Source organism: Diabrotica undecimpunctata, chromosome 1 (genome assembly GCF_040954645.1).
Source record: "Diabrotica undecimpunctata isolate CICGRU chromosome 1, icDiaUnde3, whole genome shotgun sequence".
Lineage (NCBI taxonomy): Eukaryota > Metazoa > Arthropoda > Insecta > Coleoptera > Chrysomelidae > Diabrotica > Diabrotica undecimpunctata.
Window position 1 is genome coordinate 92,265,390 of NC_092803.1, and position 24,455 is coordinate 92,289,844.

The 24,455-nt window shown below is 32.7% G+C and overlaps 2 protein-coding genes and 1 long non-coding RNA gene across 4 annotated transcripts in view; 1 reads left to right on the plus strand and 2 right to left on the minus strand.

Annotated features, from left to right (window-relative positions):
- Positions 1-17,577, minus strand: part of Sirt6 (sirtuin 6) — a 336,907-nt gene extending 319,330 nt beyond the window's left edge. Inside the window, exons 1-2 of one of the 2 annotated variants that reach the window (XM_072545222.1) lie at positions 17,379-17,577; positions 17,198-17,325 (exon numbers count right to left, since the gene is read on the minus strand). In XM_072545222.1, the coding sequence (XP_072401323.1) occupies positions 17,198-17,325; positions 17,379-17,444 (194 nt within the window). In that variant the 5' untranslated portion in view covers positions 17,445-17,577. The remainder of the gene's footprint in view (positions 1-17,197; positions 17,326-17,378) is intronic. The other variant, XM_072545230.1, reaches the window with a different exon arrangement.
- A 796-nt stretch (positions 17,578-18,373) lies between these two features.
- Positions 18,374-20,316, plus strand: LOC140439610 (uncharacterized). Its single transcript, XM_072529635.1, has 2 exons — positions 18,374-18,516; positions 18,616-20,316. The coding sequence occupies exons 1-2, from the start codon at positions 18,429-18,431 to the stop codon at positions 19,218-19,220; spliced, it is 693 nt and encodes a 230-aa protein (XP_072385736.1). The 5' UTR covers positions 18,374-18,428; the 3' UTR covers positions 19,221-20,316.
- A 2,032-nt stretch (positions 20,317-22,348) lies between these two features.
- LOC140439616 (uncharacterized) lies at positions 22,349-22,989 on the minus strand. The gene is made up of 3 exons (XR_011950665.1): positions 22,923-22,989; positions 22,689-22,824; positions 22,349-22,459 (listed from the first exon to the last, which is right to left on the minus strand). It is a non-coding gene; the product is annotated as an uncharacterized lncRNA (long non-coding RNA).
- Positions 22,990-24,455: the final 1,466 nt, after the last annotated feature.

A 24,455-nucleotide genomic window follows, 5' to 3' on the forward strand; every position in this document is an offset into this window, starting at 1 on the left:
GACTAGTAAGTACAAGTATGTCAAGCAGTATTACCTGTGTGTCTCGTCGTGTTAGGGTGTCATAAGTAGGCTTATCCACTGCCCATCCTTATGATCGTCCAACTGTTGCTATACTAGAGGATACTGAAAGAGTCCAGCACTATATTGAGACTCGAGGTACACCAGTTTTCTCTAAACCACGAAGACTTCCACCAGACCGTATTCAAGCTGCACGAGCAGAATTCAACGAGCTGATGCAGGCAGGCATTATCCGACCATTAAAGTCATCTTGGGCCAGTCCGCTTCACTTAGTTCAGAAGTCCAATGGACGATGGCGTGCCTGTGGAGATTTCCGCCGTTTAAATGCCATGACGAAACCAGATCGCTACCCGATACCGCACATCCAGGATTTTACTAACCAGCTACATGGTAAGAAAATTTTCTCTTGCATCACCTTTTTCGAGAATGCACATATGTGTATGTATACATTGACGATATTTTGGTTGCCTCGGAGACTGAGACTGAGCATGAGCAACACCTGGCATCAGTACTTCGGATTCTGGAAGCAAATGGACTCCAAATCAACAAGGATAAATCAAAATTCCGTAAACGTGAAGTAAACTTCCTGGGTGCCACGGTATCCCCAACTGGCGTTTGTCCATTGCCGGCTAAAGTTGGCGCGATTCACAAGTTTCCACAACCTACAACCTATCGACAGCTACGACGATTTATGAGCATGCTCAATTTCTACAGACGGTGGTTACCTAATGCTGCCAATGAGCTAATGCCACTAACGGAGTTATTGTCTCAGCAAAAGAAAAAGCAGCAAGAACTAACATTAACCCCAGCAGCCGCAGCAGCTTTCACCAAGTTCAAATAACTCTTGGCCGCGTCGACTGAATTGGTCTTTCCAGTACCAAATGCCCAATTGAACATGTCAGTTGATGCCTCAGATGCTGCCATCGGCGGTATTTTGCAACAGCTTATAGGTGAACACCTACAGCCCATCGCTTTCTTCTCTCGAAAGCTTTCTAGGACGGAGCGAAACTACAGCACTTATGACCGAGAGTTGCTTGCCATATTCAGTGGCATACATTACTTCCGTCATTTTCTTGAGAGCATGCCGTTTACCATTTATACTGATCACAAGCCTTTAACGTTTGCCTTCCAACAGCGACATGAGCGGCAGTCTCCACGACAGATACTTCAACTAGAATTTATTGGCCAATTCTGGACCGATATTCGACATATACTTCTTCTTCTTCAAGTGCCATCTCCGCGGCGGAGGTCGGCAATCATCATAGCTATTCGAACTTTTGAGACGGCTGCTCTGAAAAGTTCATTTGATGTACATCCGTACCACTCTCTCAGGTTGCGCAGCCATGACATTCTACGCCTCCCTATGCAGGTCATCGACATATACAGGGCGCAGCAAATATCGTTGCCGATTGTCTCTCACGACCTGAAGTAGACGCTATCACAACACCCATTACCATTGACTATGACCGGCAATCCGAAGCTCAGACTACAGATGAGGGTCTTCAACAGACCCTGAACGATCCTGCCAGTTCCTTACAACTTTAGCGCATAGTTGTACCAGATAGCCAGCGACCTATTTATTGTTCAGTCCAAGATGGTCGTATACGAGTATATGTGCCAGCTGTGTTCCAAAGAGATGTTTTCCTGAAGTTCCACAAGCAGTCCCACCCAGGGCATGCTGCTACATTACGAATGATTGCTGAACGTTTTGTGTGGCATAACATGAATCGCCAAGTCAAGCAGCGATCACTAGAGTGCATCCAATGTCAACGTGCCAAAATTGGACGTCACACGTGTTATACCTGTGACATCTCTAGGAATGCCAGACGATCGATTCCATCGAGCAAAAAGAGAAAAGAGGGAATGTAAAGGTAGTGGGGGCAAAAATATTGTTAGACAGGAAGTGCCATCTTGAGAGGCCACATTAAACAAGGAAAGAGAGACTCTTTCCTTGTTTAAGAAATCAAATTTAGTTGGGTTATGTTATTGCTGATGTTATTGTTTGTCCCAACTGTTACATGAAAGATTATTTGTATTTGTATTAAAGTTTTTTAACAATTGTTTCACATTTTAGACTATTATTGTTATTATTTAATTAAAACTTTATTGTGTTCTAGTGTTAAAAAAAAGTATTTTAAGTGTATTATGTATTAATATTATGTAATATTAATATTATGTAATATAACAAATAAATAGATAAATTAGAACCCCTACACCACTGTATGATTATTGTGAAGTGTCATAAAATTTAAATTTGGCGCATTTGCATTTCCGGATATGTCCGCCATCAGAGGCCACTTTTTTGGTCTCCTTTTAATAAAGATTAGATTCCCTCTTTTGTCTTTTTGCTCGATGATCGATTCGCACACATACATATCGACATCGTGGGCCCACTTCCAGCAAATCAGAACTTTCGATACCTTCTCATAATCATCGACCGTTTCACAAGATGGCCAGAGGCCATAACTATCTCGGAGATTACAACCGAAGTTGTCGCGCAGAAGCTTCTTGAGAGATGGATATCCCGGTTTGGCGGGCCAGCAACCATAACAACGGACCGAGGTAGGCAATTTGCGAGCCAGTTGTTTCACCAGCTCAATGGATTGCTAGGTGTACAACATATTAAAACCACTGCCTACCACCCACAGTCAAACGGATGTATTGAACGTTTCCGGCGAACGCTCAAGGCTGCTTTCATCGCCACGGACACAGTATCGTGGGTTGAAGCCCTCCCTCTTGTCATGTTAAGCCTTTGAAACACTTTCAAACAAGACATTGCATGTACAGCCTTCGAGTTAGTGTATGGTACCCCAGTGAGTCCCCCTGGACAGCTGCTTGTCCCTAGTGCTGCTACACCCGACGAGCATAGTTTTGCCCAACGACTACGTGAGACCATGGGAGCATTGCGTCCTGTACCGATAAAAAACCACTCAGCCCGCACTACCTTTGTCCATCCGGATCTACAGACTACGAGTTATGTGTTTGTGCGGACCGATAAAGTGAAGCCTCCTCTTACACCTACCTATACCGGCCCGTTTAGAGTGTTAGAACGAAATGATAAGTTTTTAACTGTGGATGTCCAAAATGTTCCTCAGCGAATTTCCATGGACCGACTCAAACCAGCATATATTCCAATTGCGGCCCAACAGGTACAGGAAGAACATGCATATGCCAACCGTCTGATGAGCAACACAGGTCAACATAGCCGTTCGAAACCAGCAGGTTCCTCACTGGAGGGGTGCCCTGTGGCAGATTGACAGTTAACCTCCAGCCACACATGGGTTGACTATGCTACCGAAGTGAGGGAAGTAGAGTAGAGTATTTATTTAACTACATAACAATACAAATAATATTGTTTGTAGCAAGTCAAAAAGAACATACATAGTATTAAAAAACGAATATAAAATGTAACTTAAATAATATATATACAAACAAGAACATAATAATAAACAGAAAAACATTTATGGCAAAGTTACGGTAAGCAGTTCAGTCGATGTTCTGCAATGAGTCATATATTCTTCTGAGGAGTAAAAACAATGTTTTAGAAGATATTTTTTTATAACTTTATCGAAACTATTACAGCTTAGCTGTTTTATACTTTTTGGTAAAATATTGTAATAATTATAATTAAGACTATTTTTTTCTGAAAGACTTAATCTACAGCGATTTGTTCGTAGGTAGTGACAGTTTCGCGTATTGTGAACATGGACATCAGACTGCTTTATTAAATGAGCACGTTTTCTGTGAATTTCAGTTAAAACTTGAAATATCAACAGAGTAGGTAGCGGCATAATTTTGAATTTGATAAAGAAAGGTCGGCAGTGTTCTAGATAACTAACCCCTGCTAAAATCCTGACAGCTTTCTTTTGCATTCTAAAAATTTGAAGTGAATTTGTTGAATTGCCCCCTGTAATTACACCATAGTTTAGATGAGAGTGGAATAAGGAAAAATATGTCATTTTTAATGTTTCAAAGTTGACAACCCTTGCTAGTTGGCGAATAACAAATAATGAACTTGATAGTTTTTTCTTAAGTTGTGAGATATGAGCCGACCAGTTAAGTCGATTATCTATGGTTATTCCCAATAGTTTAACAGTCTCTTTGTTAACTAGATCATTGTGTAAATTACTTGCAGATATAACCAAATTTTGCGTTTTATCAGAGTTAAGTTTTAGTTTGTTTGCAGCAAACCATGAGCTAGATTTAGTAGAAACTTCCTCATGAGACATTTTTAAATCATCATTATTTTTTCCTGATATAACGTTATGTCGTATCATCTGCGACTTGTATGGTTTTGTACGGAGATATGAATTTAGGCAGATCGTTGACATAAATAATAAACAAAAGAGGTCCTAAGACCGAACCTTGTGGGACTCCATGTTTTACGGATAGAAAATCGGAGAGATGACCTTTAGACACTACCGCCTGGTGTCTGCCACATAGATAAGAAGTTATAAGCTTAAGAGGGATACCTCTGATTCCATAGTAATTTAATTTGTGAAGCAAAATGTCGTGTGAAACGCAATCAAAAGCCTTCGACAAGTCGCAAAGAGAAATTGCTATGCGATTGCCGCGTTCAACCCCCTCAATCACCTCGCTCACAACATTAAATACCGCGTTCGTAGTAGAACGAGCACTTCTGAATCCATATTGTGAATTGCTAAAGTAATTATTTGACTCAAAATAGGAATAAAATTGTTGTTTGATAACTTTTTCAATCACTTTCCCAAAAGTAAAAACAATGGTTATGGGTCTGTAATTGTCAGTTTTTGAGGAATCACCTTTTTTGTAGATTGGTAGTACTTTTGAGTATTTTAGTATTTCTGGAAATACTCCAGTTGATAGAATTAAATTAATAAGATGAGTGAAAGGTGTTAAAATTATTTGGTAAGTTTCTTTTAAAATTTTGCTATTAATTTCGTGAACGTCCCTACAATTAGAATTACTAAGAGACTTTATTATTTGAGAGACCTCTTCTTCCAGAACGGGACAAAAAAAGGACTTGCTCGGAGAAGGATAATTTCTGTAATTGACGAGGACATCGACGTTAATATTGGGAAGAGATGTAATTATATTCTCTGCAATTGTAGTAAAAAATTTATTCATTTCGTCTGGAGGTAGATCAGGTTGTACCGAACTGGATCTTGTGTAGTTTCTTTCGAAATTTACTATTTTCCAGCAGTCTCTAGGTTTATTATTGGAATTAGTAGTAAAATTACAGTAAGCTGACTTTTTGGCAATTTTTAATTGCCGATTATATTCAACTTTTTGTTGTTTATATACTTTGAACAAATCGGCTTCCTTAGTGGTATCTGCAATGTGTTTAACAAGAGAAAGATTGGATCTGTAAGACCTTAATTCATTATTAAACCATTGCACAGGTGTTTTTTCAGCCATTTGTCGTACTTTTTTTAGCGGAAAATGCTTTAATATTAAATTGTTAAAAGTTTCGGTAAGAAAGACTGTTAAAAAATCAGGATCATTATTAATATCATAGAAAAAGTCCATATTTGTACTAGCTAGCGCACGTTTAAGCTTCTGTAAACCAGAAGAAGTAATAAACCGCTGAAATGTTTGATAAGTGTCAACAACTTTATGCTCAGAGTCAATAAATAAAAACTGAGCTCGATGGTCAGAAAAACAAGGTTCAAATACGCCCACTCTGTAGATAGTTTCAGAAAAATTTGTCATAATGTTGTCGATGCAACTACTGGACTGGGATGTGATTCTAGTATAATCGTTTATAGTTGTTTTTAGACCAAAATATGTTAATGGATTTTGAATATCAAAAAAAGGTTCAGATTCAAGTTTAAAATTTATATTAAAATCACCAAGTAAGTATGATAAGTTTGTCTGCTTTACTAAGCAAGGATGTTATGACATTTTCAAAATTCACCAAAAATAAGTCAAAGTCACCCTTACCCGATCTGTATACAGTTAAAATATTGGTTTTTATTGAAGGTACATAAATTGCACAAAACTCAGAACTTTGCTCTACATTATATTCATTTAGATTAAGAGAAGAATACATAAGATTTTCTTTTACATAAATTGCAACTCCGCCTTGTTTCTTTTTTACCCTACAAAAGAAATTAGCTAATGAAAAACCGGAGATGTTAATTAATTTTAAATTTTCTTCACTTTGCCAGTGCTCGGAAAAACATATGACGTCATATAATTTTTGATCCGCAAGAAAAGCATTTATCATATCGACTTTATTGGAAATACACTGCAAATTAACATGAAACATGCTTACCGTACCTTTTTGAATTAGTTTATTTTGATAAAATTTTGTAGAAGCTTCTAGGTTTCTTCCTCCGTCTTCTTTGTGTGCTGAAAATTTCTGTTGAAGTTAAATCTCCTAACGGCAGCTCCTTTGGGCCAAATATTAGGACTGTAGACTTCGTCAATTTTATCGAAAGGGAAAGATACCTTATATGTGGAGTATTTGTCAGTTCTATGCCATTCAACGCAGTTAAAAGTAATATTGGGTAACGCCTCACCCAAAAATTTTAGAAGATCATCGGCTTTCATATCAACACCAATGCGGGACACATGTACATGACCTTGTCTAGGAATGATGTTTACAGTAGACTTTTCATTGCTTCCAATAATCGGTTTGTATTTGTTTTCTTTTTTCGGTTGGGTATTCCAAGATGAGTGTCCTGTTTTTAGATTGTTTTTATTTTCTTTTTGTTTATCACTCATGTATGAATGAGGTAGACTTGTGTTTTTGTTTAATGACATTTTAATGGGTTCTTGACTGGTAGAACCTGAGTTGCTCGGGCCTGCTTTATTTACAGTTTCTTCACTAGATGACGTTGGAACGGGCATGGCTGAATTTTTATTATATTTATCTTTTAATAAAGAAATTAAATCTTGTTGCTCTTCCGTACGTTTTTCTAGATGGAATGATAGTTTACTTACTGCTGCAAGTTCACTTTTTATATTAGTAAGTTCCTTGTTGGTCTTTATACACTGTTCACACACAATAACGTCTAGGTTATGTTCGATATTGAATGCTTTAATACCTTTTTGCACTGTTTGTGTTAATTTATTAACGTAATCTGATAACTGAGGATTAGAACCGGACCCTGGTAACTTTAAATTCACTAATATGTCAATTAATTCCTGCTTTTTTAGCTTATTTAGTTCCGCTGTTAAAACTGCGACTTGACTATCAGACGCCATCTTGAACCTCAACGGAACGTCGACGGAAAAAAAGAAAATCAGAGCCAGCTGAGGACTGTCAGAACACGATCACACCACGATTGAAGTGTTTTCATTTCTGATGTTTCTAACATCCTTTTTGTTCTCTCTGTCAGGTCTTGTTTCTACCGCGTATGTCATTATTGGTCTGATGACTGTTTTGTAAATTCTGCCTTTTGTTTCTTTCCCGATATTTTTATTTCTCCATATTGTTTCGTTTAGGCAGCCTGTGTCTCTGTTTGCTCTATTCACTTGATCTTCCACTTCGGTTTCGAGCTTTCCGTAGCTAGATAATGTGATACCTAGATATTTAAACTCCATCACTTGTTCTAAGATCTGACCTTCCAGCTCCAATCTTAGTAAATTTGCTGTTATAACCATGCATTTTGTCTTTGTTGGGGAAATTAACATGTTAAATTTTCTGGCGGTTATATTAAATTGGTGCAGCATACGTTGTAAATCATCTTTCCGCAAATCAATTTCTCTTTCGAATGATATACGGAAGTCCTATAACTAGGACTGATAGTTTTGCCGTAATTTAAAATTTTGTTAAATGGAAATCGATTTTAAATATTTATAATTGTTACTTTCGATTTTTAAACCCATCATATTGACATATTGTTATAAACGAAACCAGTGTAGTTGTAAATACATTTTTTGTAAATAAACTAAAATTTTTATGTCTTTGGATTTGTATTCGTTGGGAATAGAATAATTAGTATTAAAATATGATGAAAAGAAAATAAAACAAATTTGTTGATCTGATGTTTTTTAGATTTTCTACGATTCATCAAGTGAAAGGCAACTGCGCAAAGGTTACAGTTTTCAAAAATGACGTAGATATTAACGTTATGTTTAATTGTTTGTATTATTTTAAGTATTAAAATAAGTTTAATATTTAAATAAAAATAAAACTGTAAAATATATGTGTTTCGTTGAATTCATAATAATAATAATAATAAGATGTACCTATAACTTCTTACATGCTTACGAGCACACACTCTTTTTTTGAAAACAATTAAATACATAACGAAACAGAAAGAATTTTAATAAAACAAATAATACAAAATAATACAAAATGAATAATTAAACTTTGATAAAATGAAAGGCAGATATCGAGCACACTTTTCTTAATTTAATCTTGCCCAAGATTAAATTAAGAAAAGTGTGCTCAATATCTGCCTTTCATTTTATCAAAGTTCATTTATTCGAGCATTCAACCTTATATAAATAAAATGAATAATGAACATAAATAATATAAAATAATCCAAAACTTAGTATATCTATAAAATGTTCAGGTATGTAACAGATGTTCAAATTGCTTGCCATCTTGTGCAATACAACAAGCGATTCTACCTTCAAATGATTTACTTACATTATTTAACATAGCAGAAGTTATTGAAGCAAACGCGTTTGTAATTCTTAATTTCATGTCGTCTCTAGTAGTAGGAGGTGTAGCATATACAATATTTTTAATATAACCCCACTTAAAAAAAAATCCATCTTGGTTAGTCCTGGTGACCTAGGGGGCCAATTATATGAACCACCTCTACCTATCCATCTGTTTGTAAATTTTCTGTTAAGGTAGTTCCTAACATTACGTGAGAAAGGAGCTCCGTCCAACTGGAGCCACATTTTTGTTCGTAGACTAAGTGGAAGGTTCTCAAGTAGTGTCCAAAAATCTTGTTTTAAAAAATTTAGGAAATTTGTCCCATTGAGATGTGCGTCAAAAAAATACGGGCCGATAACGTACTCGCCCATAATGCCGCCCAAACATTAACACTCCATCGGTGTTGGCGATCAACAGTACGAAATAAATGTTTATTTTCTGTGTCATAATAATGAAAATGATGTCTATTTACTAGACCATTATTATGAAAAGTCGATTCGTCTGTAAACATTACATTTCTAAAAAAATCAGGATCTTCTCCAACTTTATCTAAAGTCCATAAACACAAATTTAAACAGTTACCATAATCTTGTTCTGTCAAATGCTGGTGAAGTTGAATGTGATACGGATGAAAGTGATACCCCTAGTGGTAACCCGAAATTTTTCTTGTACTAATATTTGGGTTCTCCGTAACAGAAAGCAGGACATTAGTTCGTTAACGTTGTCACCAATAACTGGTTTATTTTTGTTTACCTTTTCGTATGCATTATTACCAGTAGCACGGAATCTATTAAGCAATCTCTCAAAAACTTCCTTGTGTGGGTGTCTTCTATCAGGATACTTTTGAGCATAAACTTTAGAAGCTAAGAGACAATTTTCCAAACATTCTCCAATGCAAAGTACCATGTCAACTCTTTCATGGATAGCGTAATTCTTCATTTTTAGGAATATTGAAAGTTAAATATTACACATGAATGTTTATATTTTGACAATTACCAGACTGTAATGTCAGAAAATGACAATGTCATACAATGATATTAACTAACTATATCTTTTGTTTTACAATCAACCGATGAAGAGTTTAAATAATTGTAAATTACGCAAAAACTATGAGACTTAAGTATAGGACATCTTTATACAGTTTAAAAGAGGAAACTTTTTTTAGTATTACGTGTTTGGGACTTTTCATTTTGTATAATATGGGATTTTTAGGTCAGTCTTGCAACAGTGTGTAGTTGCAACCTGTAAGACTAATGGACTCGCCCGAGTGGCAATGTACATGTACAACGGGAGTAAGGTTGTATAGAGAGAAGTGGTTATAATGGCGGAAATAACATAGCACTGTAAATTTGTTTGGTTAAATAAAAAGTTGGAAATATCAGTTGGGATATTAATTTTGGCAAAGAAAACTTACGTTAAGAAAAGTTCTTAGCGCAATCATTACGATTAATTAATATCCATGGTGTTCCATTTAAAATCAGCCTCATATTAGATATTAAATAAACATACAGAAGTTAAAAACACTTCACCATTGTATTTAAGTATATAAAATAAACATAAATATAGATAAAACTTTTACAGGTGTCGTCAAAATTTATACAGTAGCAGCATAACGTTTTCGATCTAATCAGATTATCTTCAGTGCCTTAGTACTGTTAGTACTTGAAGCTAACAATGAAATTTGTGGCTATGACATCCATATATGGGTTACATCTTTCCAAACTTAAATTATGTGTTGAGGTCGATGACAATGGATAAATTCAATACTTGAGGAACTACATGCCTCTCTGCTCGGTTTTTAACTAGTGGTTCTTGTCAGTTAAGACGACACAGACCAACTGGCTGAGGTGACAGGAATATAATTTAAGAATACAGCTAAACATGACAAAGTATTGGTGTGTTCCGCGGCTAATGTAATTATTAAAAATTATAAAAATTTTATTTTGTTATAATAATACCTAATATCTTACTAATGAACCTTTAATTAAAATTGAATCTGTTTAAATGATATAAATTTTATTTCCCTTTAAATCTGCAAATCTCTATTATTGAAAAAAACAACAAGTCAGTTATGAAGTTAGCGGAATTAATGTTTGAGGTTGAATCATCGAGTTAGAATCTATGGAGAGGGCATCACGTGACTAAAAACGACCTCACTTCGGCCATATTGTTTTGACACTTTTGACAGATCGTATATGTTTGTTTACGTTTGTTGATTTTCGAATATTTTTAGTTTTATAATACTTTTATAGAAACTGTAATAATATATTGTGATAGTGCATAATAATGGTTTCTTGTTCTCAACGTAGTTGCAGTGGCAGAACCATTGTTAATAAAAAATCTTCAGGAATAACGTTCTACAGGTTAGTATACAAATATGTAAACAAAGTAATGGCCCGTACTTCAAAGAATAAATTAATAGTATTTACCTGTATTAATTTATCTTTATGTATAATATATCGTGTTTTTAGTGTTTACCGCGGGATAAATAAATTATAGTTTATTAAAAACGTATTGCACTTTGTAGATTATGATTAAATCTTCTGAATAACTAGTCATATTTTTATAGTAGTTTTAATATTATTGAGTCCGGCCATGATCTCACCGCCATATTGGTATCACCGTTAGCCACGCCTACCTACGCCGTTTTTAATACACACGTTAATTTGCTCATAGCTTCTCCATAGATTCTAACTCGATGGGTTGAATCTATGACATCATAAGTGGTTTGAAAATTGATAGATATGGAAAATGAAAGAAAATGATGTGGTACTATCCACATAATAGTGTAAGAATGATATAAAATAAGTATATAAATGAAATGATTAAGTTGGAATCCAATGAAATTGAAGTTAAAAAATTTTATATATTTAAATTTGGGTAATGGTGGTTGCCTAACAACAGTAAGAGACCTGGTGTGTAAATCTCTGAGAGTTTGAAAATTTTTTTCTTTTATTATTAATTAGTAAAATGAATAAGCTATTGAAATTTTTATAAGATAATATGATAACAGGATATGATATTCTAACTAAATTATATTGTAGTTTTGATGGTGTTAATATAATATTGCCATATTGTGAAGTATGTTAAAATGAACATAAATGAGTTGAGAAAGAATGAATAAGAGTATTAATATAGGAAAGAGGAAATATAAAATGTTGGTTGAGTAATGTACAGCAGCAAGAATAAATTGGATACAATGTTGTTGTGAACTGCATGGACAAAGTTAAATAATTAAGTATGTAAATGGAAAACCAGACAAAATGATATGTGTGAAAATAATTATTAGGGAAAGAATGAAATAATAGAGACTATATGTTGAGTTAACTGTGAAGGGATTAGATTGACTTGTGTAATATAGGTGGTAATGGGGTCCACAGACTGAAAGTGTCAAAAGGATGTGTGAAGATGACAGATGGAGTTTAATTTTAGTGATGAAATTTAAATTTAGAGATTAAAGATAAAGAATTATGGTGGAAAAAAGTACAAAGACAAGTAAGGTGACCCTAAGAAGTAGGAGACATGAGGAAAAGAATATGTGTAGGAGTGAGTTATACAAGAACTGGCAGGATGATGAGAAATAAGGAACTGCCAAAGGATAAAATGGTGGAATAAAGAGTATGATGAATAAAAAGAAAGAATTGAGGAGGTGGACAAATTGAGGTATGATATGTGTTAATGGGTGATTAGTAAGGGTGTTAAAATGTTAGAAGTTAGTGGGCTGTTTAGGGAAGGGAAAACAGAAGCAAAATGAAAAAGATGAAATTTGAATGCAACTGGCAGGAGGATGAGAAATAAGAAACTGCCATAGGGTAAAATGGTGGAATAAAGAGTATGATGAATAAAAAGAAAGAAATGAGGAGGTGGACAAATTGAGGTATGATATGTGTTAATGGGTGATTAGTAAGGGTGTTAAAATGTTAGATGTTAGTGGGCTGGTTGGGAAAGAGAAAACAGAAGCAAAATGAAAAAGATGAAATTTGAATGCAATTAGTGGAATGTTAATGAAAATTAAGTGAATAGTTGTCGGTGTATGGGAGTAAAAGGTCGGTTTAGAGTAGTTTGGCGGTTAACACAGTTGGGGCTAGTCCTCATGTCTCTGGAGATCTCAAGGTCCTCATACAAGTCCAACCATAAAGCATTTCTATCTTGGATGTTATGAATTAATTTGACTCCATCAGGGATGTTGAAATGATGATTATTGACTTTAAGGTGGTGTGAAAAAGCTGATGTATTATCTCTTTTAGAGTGTTCAGTAGATCTAGTTGAAAGTGACCTATAAGTCCTGCCAATGTAGGAGGCATCACAATCAGAACAAGTCAGTCTGTAAACTCCACTACGGTTCATATAGGGTATTGTATCCTTAGTATTTGTCAAGAAATGGTTAAGAGTATTTCCAACTTTGAAAGATATGTGTGTATTTTCTGATGAATTCATTATAATTTGTCTGATATTTTCAGATAGTTTGGGAGTGTGGTAAGGTAAAGACCTGTAAATTGGAGTAGAAGAAGATTGATTAAAAGCAGAATTTTGAAGCAATCTAGATTCTCTTTTATGGATGATTTTATCTATTATAAAAGGATCATAACCATTGTTGACAGCTATTTGTTTTATGATGTTGAGTTCTTTATTAAAGGAGTCAATAGACATAGGTATTGAATATAGTCTGTGGATGAAACTTCTAAAAGCAGCTAATTTGTGTGATAGAGGAATTGGAGGTGATTGGAGGAAGAATGAATGACATGATCGGTTTGGGTGGGCTTGCGGAAGATACCAAAGTCAAATTGATTGTTGAGTCTGGTAATAGATAAATCTAGAAAATTGATGGCTTGGGAAGATTCTAGTTCCATGGTAAATTTGATATTTGGATGGATTTATTGATTTTAAGAAGTAGTTGTTGTGCTGAGTCATGATTACCTGACATGAAGACTAAACAGTCATCAACATAACGGAACCAGTGTAAAATTTCAGGATTTTTTATGAAGTGATTGGATTCTAAATGATCCATAAAGACATCAGCCAGGAAGGGGGATAAGCAACTGCCCATTGCTAAACCATCAGGTTGTCTATAAAATTTGTTGTTGAATTGGAAGAAATCTTGAGATAGACATAATTCAAGGATATCAAATATCGATGAAATGATGTTGGACTGAATAGACTTGTTGACTAGGAGTGTTTTTACCAGACTAAGTAAATAAATTACTAACATCAAAAGAAAGCATAGTAATGTCAGGATTGAGAATAATGAGTTGAAGTTTATCAACCAATTGATATGAATTTATTATAGTAAACTGTAGAGTAAAATTAATTAGATTTTTTAAAGTATTAAGTATGAATTTAGATAAAATACACACTGGAGTGTTGATGAAACTGACAACGGGACGAATGGGAATTCCAACTTTATGTATCTTTTAGCAAGCCATATAACCTTGGAACGAGAGGGCTACCAGGTAGTTTGCTATAGGGAGCATCATGATTGGAAAGAAATTCAGAATGTTTTTTGACATGATCTTTGAGTTTGGATATAAATCTCTTAGAAGGATCAGTTGGTAAAAGAGAGAAGTGATTGTCATCTAGAAAAGAAGAGACTTTATTGTCATATGAATCATGGTCTAGAATAACCAAACAATTACCTTTATCAGCCTTAGAAAAAATTAAGGTGTGTCTTGAAATTTTGTTTGATTGATGGGTCTTAAGCTGTGATTGTGTTTTTTGGAAGGCAAAGTTATGAGAAAAAGAAGGGTTTAGAGTATCTGAAAAGTTTGATGTTGAAGAAATCTTGTTTTTATGTTTATGATGTAACAGTAACAGGAGTTTCTCATAGGCAACCACCATTACCCAAATTTAAATATATAAAAAAAATTTTAACTTCAATTTCATTGGATTCCAACTTAATCATTTCATTTATATACTTATTTTATATCATTCTTACACTATTATGTGGACAGTACCACATCATTTTCTTTCATTTTCCATATCTATCAATTTTCAAACCACTTATGATGTCATAGATTCAACCTCAAACATTAATTCCACTAACTTCATAACTGACTTGTTGTTTTTTCAATAATAGAGATTTGCAGATTTAAAGGGAAATAAAATTTATATCATTTAAACAGATATAATAATAATAATAGTCTCCCGTTTTATACCGCTTCGCGGCTTTGGGAGTATAGCAGGGTAGTCTGCTATATCTAGGGCCTACGGTATACAAGGAAGGTAACATGGGCAGTGCTACGCTTCAACCGCCTATTATTAGACCTGGATTTAACCCAAGGTACTCATTTTTATTTCGGCTGAGTCGACCTGGGGCCTATAGCCATTTTTAAAAATATCTAGTTGTTCTTGCCGGCAGTAGGATTCGAACTCCGAACCACCGGCTTGTGAGGCAAGCATCCTACCGCTTACGCTACACAGGCCCAGGCCCATTTAAACAGATTCAATTTTAATTAAAGGTTCATTAGTAAGATATTAGGTATTATTATAACAAAATAAAAAAAATTTATAATTTTTAATAACTACATTAGCCTCGGAACACACCAATACTTTGTCATGTTTAGCTGTCTTCTTAAATTATATTCCTGTCACCTCAGCCAGTTGGTCTGTGTCGTCTTAACTGACAAGAACCACGTGTTAAAAACCAAGCAGAGAGGCATGTAGTTCCTCAAGTATTGAATTTATCCATTGTCATCGACCTAGAGTCAACACATAATTTAAGTTTGGAAAGATGTAACCCATATATGGATGTCATAGCCACAAATTTCATTGTTAGCTTCAAGTACTAAGGCACTGAAGATGATCTGATTAGATCGAAAACGTTATGCTACTACTGTATAAATTTTGAGGACACCTGTAAAAGTTTTAACTATATGTTTATTTTATATACCTAAATACAATGGTGAAGTGTTTTTAACTTCTGTATGTTTTTTTAAACAATGGTATACAGCCAACTACTGGGATTTTCCTATAAATGTTTAATAATCAATAATGGAATAAATTTAACCATTACCCAACTATTTTGCTGTAAGAGAAAATTTGTTATAATTACTTAAATAAGTCGAGAATGAGTCTTCTTTAAAAAAATTTTTTTGCTTATAATGTAGTAAGTTGTGGTTTATTTTGTATTATTTGTTTTATTAAAATTCTTTCTGATTCGTTGTGCTTCAGCAACTAAAAGTATAAAGTATACACATTTGTTTACAACTACATTGGATTCATTTATAACAAATATGTCAAAATGATGGATTTAAAAATCGAGAGTAACAACTATAAATATTTTGAAATCGAAAAGAAAATTTTAAATTACGCAAAATCTATCACTCCTAGTTATAGGACATCCATATATCATTGGAAAGTGGAAATTTTTTTTAATATAATAATTTATTAGTGTACAGGGTATTCCATTTAAAATAAGTCTTATATTTCACATTGAATAATCCAATAATGAAACTACAAATTTTGAACACCCTGTAAATAAATGTTTAATAATTAATCATGAAATACATTTAACCAATATCCAACTATTGAGAGGTATAACTAATTTTATTAGAATTTCTTAAATAAGTTAGGAATGAGTCTTCGTTTAAAGCTTTACATTTTAAGAATATTCCACATAACTCAGAACACTCTACATAGGTATAGAGAAGTCTTATGAAATTATACCTAATTTTTTGCTGACAATTAGAAAATGTGATAAAATATAGGGTGTCCCATAAGAAAAAATATAACTTTGATACGCCGCACTTTATTGGGACGCCCTGTATATTTCAAAATAATTTTAAAATGTAGCTCTTATCAACCTTCAAACTATAAATTTAAAATTTTTTCAAAATCTTTTACTGTTTCGCTGTAATCTTCCATCCTGTTAGTGGTGTCTCACCCTGTATATGTAAATGTGATATTGACAAAATAGTTAATAAAATATAAGTTGGTAAATCTAAGTTAAATAAAGAAAGAAAAATTTTATTTTAATCCTATAGTATAATGCACCTGTATATTTTAGGCCAATTATGGGATGTACCACTATTATGTTATAACAAAATAGCAGCTATTATTGACTCCTAAAGTCGTCAGAATCATAAAAATGGTCTTTGAGGGTGCCACATGTCATGTCTAAGCTATTAACAAAAATTCCTAGGTGTGATTTTTGAGCTGTGTGCTGGCTTTGGTTATCTGATCTGATACCTGATACGAGTTGTATTTTCCAAACCACCATGTTAAATTGAACCAATAAAAATCAATCAAATTACAAAATCAGTAGCTACATTATCTTTGGGTAAAGTTTAAAAAAAAATCAGTATAACCAAAGTTTTTGTTATTGTTTATGATTTATGATGTATTAGATAAGCAATAACAAAAACATTGGTATTATATTTTTCAGAATTTGTATAATATCCTTTTGAAAAATATTTCCAGACTGGAAATCGAAACGTCAAACATAGTTTATTAAAAATGGGATTTTCATTACAACCAATAATTGTGACTTAATCTCATATAAACATAATATTTAATCTAGAGATGTCACAAGAAAGTAGTTTCAGAAACTTGTAAAATATGAACAAATTATCTCTATACGTTTACCTAAAATCTGGTATACCAGCAGATGTACTTATCCCTGCACCAGTGTGGAGAACTATATGTTTAGAATTCTTGATCCATTGGACCAAAATATCACACTTCTCATTAACCATCTTTTCTGAGTCAAATTGCTAAAAGATGAAAGTATAAATTAATTATTCAGTATTTAAAAAAAAAATCTTACTTCTGGAGCACCTAGAACACCTTTATTTTCGTAATGAGACAAACCATCTGCATAACTACAAGACATTTTAACAGGAACAATATCCTATCTAACAGATCCCAATAAAATAAATGTATACGGTAAAAGGGCAAAAGTATATAGTGCGGGTGAAGTTAGCTACAAATTGCTACGCTGCTACAAATGAAGCAAAGGAGGGAAAGGTTTGTATTTGACAGTATTGCCATGTCGTTCACAGACCATACATACTGTATGGTCTGTGTGAGTATGTATGGTTTGTGATTTGTGATGTCGTTTTAATTCGCGATTGAAACTGAATATAGAGGGCAGGTCGATTGCAGTGTCATGGCCGATATAAATGGTATAAACAAACATAAAAGTCTAATGTTTATACTCCATACGCTTAGCTAGGGCATATTATGACAGATTCATTGTCGGAAACCTAAAACACAACAATTCCTACTTCTCAGTATTAATAGCTCAAGTATTCTACTATTGCAGACTTCTTTCATAAAAAAAAAGAAGAATTATTCTAAATAGTGGAAGTGTATACTAAACCCATCAAATTTTGGGTAGTATATATTTAAAAAATATATTTTAGTTGTTATGATTTAACATAAATATTTATTATATGGTGCAGATAAATAAATATTGATTGTCGGTAATTCGCAAAGTTCTATTTTATTTACTATTTAGTTTGTTTACTCTTAATATTGGCTATGAGTACGTGTGCTTGGTTGTATAGTAATTTCCAGCCACTTTTAGTCTGTCAAAAAGTAACTAACTTTGCAAAAAAATAATAACTAAATTCACTAGACAGTTCGGACCATGATACTATGGTTGCGTTCACCCATCCAGACTCGATCGCTTAGAAGCTGCTTGCAAGCGGCTTATAATCGATTCTGGTGAACGATATGCTGATCATGCGCTAACTCCAAGCGGCTGATAAGCGGTCGCCATTTTATTCAGCCTTAAATTTGTTTTGCTTAATCATCGCTGAATAGCTTCTTCTAATAGTAAGATCCCGCCAAATTTAAATTTATCCAACAAAAAATGGCAAATTTAATCCAAATAGAGTATAATTTTAATAACACTATTTATAAAATAGTGGAAAGTGAAGAGGTTCACAATTTATTAGAAGGTAATATACATATTTCTATAAATAAGAGGTTATGTGAAATTCCTTAAATTTTTTAATATAATTTTATGTTAAAATATTACATTTATATATATTTTTTAGATCCCGAATATTTCGAAAAATATTGCCAAGAGAACAGAAATGAAATCGAGATATCCGTAGAAAATTTAGACGTAGAGAATATCCCTCCTACAGTAAATGTGCCTGTGCCATTTTCATGGAGTATTAAAACCACTAAATTATTACTATCATGCTACAACGAAAAAAAGGAACTTTTTCGCAATCCAAAAATAAAGAAAAGGCAAGTGTGGGGCCAAATAGTAAAAATTTTTCAATCTCATGGATATAATATATCTCATGAAATCTTAGACAAAAAATTTAGAAACATGAAAGCCCATTTCAAAACGGTAAAAGATAATGCAAAAAAATCAAAAACAGGACAAGGTACTGTTGGTTGGGAATATTTTGAAGACATGGAGGCCATATTTGTAGATGATAAGACAATCAACACTGACGAAATAATTATATCATCTATGAGTATGGCCATGCCAAAAGAAATCAAAGAGTTGGGAGAACTTTTAGATGCTCCCAATGAAAAGGTTACAAATTTAGAGCCACAACCAGGTACTAGTGGGTGTGGGATAAAAGTTGGGGCATTTCGCATTTTAAGGCACTCTAACCTAGCCAAGCTTTTATATGACAGTTAACATACTCTTAAATCATGGTACAATGAATACACATTGTACCATGCTCTTAAATGGTGTCAGAGTTGCCAAGTCTCCAGTTTTTTCATACTCTCACATAATATTAAAGAAATGCATATAAAAATTAATAGGAAATGCATTGAAATTATATAAAAATTCATAGATTTTAGTTAAATTAAAGATAATCAAATGCATATACAATAAAATTGATTACAATGATATAAAAAATTAATAGTATTAATTAAATTACCGTATATAATAGAAATGCATTGAAATTATATAAAAATTCATAGATTTTAGTTAAATTAAAGATAATCAAATGCATATACAATAAAATTGATTACAATGATATAAAAAATTAATAGTATTAATTAAATTACCGTATATAATATTTGTTTTATACTTATTTAAAACTTGTAGCTTCTCATAACACAAATTATAATTTCGTAAAAGTAACTTATATTTTAAACCTTCGTATACATTTTACAAAAAAAATATGGCAAGTTTTATACTTATTTAAAATTTGTAGCTTCTCATAACACAAATTATTATTTCGTAAAAGTAACTTTATTTGTAACATTCATATACATATTTTAATATGTTGCATAGTTTGCATAGTTGCCGTATTTAAAATAAATACGGCAACACTGTGACGCGGTGCCTTGAGGAAATATATTTGGTTAGGTTAGAGTGCCTTAAAATGCCAAATGCCCAAAAGTTGAAACACCTCTAAAAAGAAGAATGGAGGGACAATCATTGTCCAAATTTCGCCGGACAATGGAGGAGGTGGAACTAAGAAAGGTTGTGGCTCTAGAAAGAGTAGCTAGTGCACTGGAGGTCCACAACGAAGTGCAAAAAGAAAGAAATGATTTATTTAAAAAATATTTAGACTCTAAGGGAATTTTAGATTAGTTTGTAAATATTTTAGTATTATTAAAATGTATATAGTGATTATCTAGATTAGGGATTAGGTTACAAATATTCATAGTTTTTTTATTATTAAAATATATATAGTCATTATCTAGATTAGGGATTAGGTTATAAATATTCATAGTTTTTTTGTTATTTATATAGTTATCTAGACATTAAAACAAATTTGAAAACATATACATACTTCATTTATTTTCCAACAAACCAGTTTTTGATTGATACACAAATCTTATGAAAAATGGTACCTATTGATTACTATTTATAATTAATACAATAAAATAATATTTAATGTTAATTATTTTTACAATTTTTTTGTTCGGCTGCAACAACCATTATATTATTATTCCTTCATATAATATAGTATTGTATTCATCCAGAACATTGCCTTCTGATATAACGAAATTGTGTAAGATACAAACAGTAAGCACAAAGAAACTTTGTTTATATATATATATATATATATATATATATATATATATATATATATATATATATATATATATATATATATATATATATATACATATATAAATATATATATATATATATATATATATATATATATATATATATACATATATATATATATATATACATATATATATATATATATATATATATATATATATATATATATATATATATATATATATATATATATATATATATATATATATATATATATATATATATATATATATAAAGATTACTAGGAGAGGAACATAGGGCCTCCACAAAGTGTCTTCAGCGAACTCCAGTTGTCGCTAGTCAATTCCAATCTAACACTCTCCTGCAATGTCGTCTGGTTGTCTATGGAGTGTGTGGCCCAATCATTTCCATTTTTTTCACCTTATTTGCGTTATTTTCATTTGATATTCCATTAGGTCAAAATATACAAAGAATTTTTACTAATTTTGTTTTAGTTGGGTAAATTCTGGATTTTCATATGTTAAGCATATTGTATGCTTTATGAGCCATATTAATTCTTTCCTGCACATCACACTGTATCACCATTACAGTCAATTATGCTGCCCATATAGAAATTCCACCACTTTCTCAATTTCCGGGTTGCTGATTACAATAAGCAAATGCCAAATCACATTTCTTTGGGTTTGGTGATGTTTATTTCTAAACCAACCTTGTTTGATTTTTTTTGTAATGTTTATTTTTAGTTGCATGTCATGTTTTGTAAGTGCTAAGAGGCATATATCATCAGTGTAATCTAAATCTTCCATTCTGTTTGTTAATCCCTAGTAAATTTCTCTATTATTGTTTACCCATTAAATTAATGAGGAATAGATATACTGAATATCCAATGAGATATATATTTGCCAACAAAAAATTGATGTGATATTAAGTGAATTGTTTTTCTGCTATCAGCTTCCCAATCTGAATATGTTTATTTCTTTTTTAAATTGTTTTATAAATCATCTAATTCTTTTCATATATTGTAATTCTCAAAACCAAAATAAAATAGTATATCAGTAATTTTGTTTTATCTTTCCATTAAAGAAAAAACCTATTTTGAAGCAAGGGCCTAAATAGAGATTTGATATGTTAATACTTGTAAGTAGGATAGGACTAGTAGGAAAAGAAACATTCTTAAAGACACTATGGATACTTAAAATAAAACAACATACTTTCACTTTTAAATAAACAAATCTTTCTTTGCATTAATAACTAAAAGACAGACAGGAGAAAAATTATATATAATATTTACAATACAATTAAACAAAATATTTAAAATAAAATTAGATTCAACATTAACAATAATATTCAATATTAATTATTTTCCACATAACACTGTTGCACTATGTCTCTTCTTTTTTGTTCTGCTCCACCAACCATTATATAATTAATTCCTTCATTATTATCTTCATTTAATATATGATTCTCAATGTTGTACTCATCCAGAACATTGCCTTCTAATATTATAAAATTGTGTAGGACACAAGCAGCAAGCACAGTACGGTTTGCCATTTGAATCGTTTCTGTATCAAGAAATTTTAGTCTCCTAAATTTACATTTTAATAGACCAAATGATCTTTCTACAACAGAACGAATAGAACTTAATTTATTATTATAATTTACTTGTTCTGGTAGCAAATGTCCATTGTTTTGATATGGTTTCATTAAGTTTATGAGTAGGGGATATGCTGAATCTCCAATGAGATGCATATTTGGTGGCAAAATAGGATCTGCTCGAGTTAAACAATCATATATTTCACTCATCCGAAATACACGAGCATCATGCATTCGTCCAGGTCTACCTATGTTTACATAAGTAAATACTCCCCTCTCATTACAAACACCTAAAAACAGATTTTAATTGTAACATAAGATATTTGATGAGTATATCGCTAAGGCAGTACTTAAATTCTATTAAAAAGGTTGGATATTGGTGATACCAGTAGACAGGAATGTGGGATAAAGAATTTTTAAAACATATTTTATTAGTAGAGCAAAAAAATTCAAATGTATTCACAACTTTCCAAAAATACTTTCTAGTAGAAATTAAGCTTTGAATATGGCCTAACATACCTTGTAGTATTATGGAATGAAATCCTTTTCTATTATAAAAATCAATGGCATTATTTACGGGTTGCTTTATTGTTATATGGCAGCCATCAATAGCACCAACCACACCGGGGATTCCTTGAGAACGAGCTTCAAACACCTACAAGAAATAATTTTAAAATGAACCTTGCACAAAGTAAAATCAATAAGTAGCAAAGGAATTTTTGTTATTGATTGAATAAACATTTGTCTTCTTACATTTGCAGTTTGTACAAGATTTTGCATATTAGGCCATCTTATGTATTGTGGAGTCAGGCCTCCTAATTCCATAATTATTTCACTAAAAATATTATGCCCAGAACTCTTCGGCAAACCAAATCTATCCCCAGCAGCCAAAAAACTCTCTGGTTTACTTAGCATCCAAATCGTAAACATTAATTTCTTTTCCAATGGAATTATTCTGTCTTCCAACTGATGGATATGACCAATACAATTAAAGAGTCTCTGAAAATATATAAGAATATAGACGTGACGTTATTACTTTATTACACAATTTTACCTGGAAAGTAACTCTGGACATACGAAAATGTTCTCTAAATTGGATATCGGAATAACGTGGAATGGTATATTCGAAATAATTTTCATTCCGTGTTATTTCACCACGCCCTTCTGGAACATTTTGAGGCGCATTCACTAAATTCACCACGGCATTCGCAACTTGGGGGATAATATCGTCCCCAAACAAAAATGCTTCAAGAATATTATCCATTTTAGTTGGGTTAATAAAAACAAAAAAAAAATCGGTTGCCTGTAAAGTCGGTTTTACGGGCGAAGATTTTACGTGACAACGTCTTTTTCTCGGTAGAATATTTATTGATATGAATATTATTAAATTGCACAATAGGAACAAGGAATTGAATGAAAATAAGAATTGCACAAATTTTAACTATAGAAATATATTTTGTTTACTAAAACATTGTACATGTAAACTTAAACTTAACTAATTTCTATTTGAGTGATTTTGTTGAGGATAGGACGATGATAGGAGAAATATGAAATGAAAGGAAGTGTTTCTGCTGTAATGTGTCTTGCGAAAGTCAAGTCGATGGTTGTTCCTTTTAACGTACTTGACTTAGCGGTACTACAGCGGACCGATCATGTTTGAGTGGGAGAGAGACGCAAGGCATTCGCCGGTCCGGCGGGCCTCTCTCTCGTTCGGTGACTCATCGTAACAGACGTGAGCGGGCGTTACACTTTTTCATGAGTGACTCCGAGCCACAACCTAATTTAAGACAAAGCAGCACGCACAACTGTCAAACGTCAGTCGTTCACCAAACTTTAATTATTAGTATTAAGCGCTGTGCAATCGGATTGAAAGCGGATTAACCTGGTGAACGCAACCTATGATTAAGAAGATAAGATATTGCGCATAAGTCGTGACGTAATTGGAGAGCTGCACGTTCGTAATGTCAGTTTTTTGTATGTGTCAATAAATAATCTTTAATAGTTTGGAGATATCCTTTTGTGTACGATTATTGTAATTATTAAACCTTTTTTTATTATTATTTTTTTGCTAATCGAATAATTTCATCACAGAATGCATAAAAATCCCATTTAACTTTAACAAGAATTCAAATTCTGCTCTCCAATGACGGCATGCGCGAACACGACCAATTTTGTGCTACGGGAAGATCCTATCTTGTTATTCATAGTATCATGGTTCGGACCACAGGTTCAGACTGGGAATAGCGAACCGAGTTTACCATTGCTTTTGCATGTTTAGTTTGGTTT

Coding starts and splice junctions, on each gene's coding strand:
- LOC140439610 (XM_072529635.1), top strand. CDS start 18,429: ATGGCAAATTTAATCCAAATAGAGTATAATTTTAATAACACTATTTAT. Junction 18,517..18,615: donor GGTTCACAATTTATTAGAAG/GTAATATACATA, acceptor TATATTTTTTAG/ATCCCGAATATTTCGAAAAA.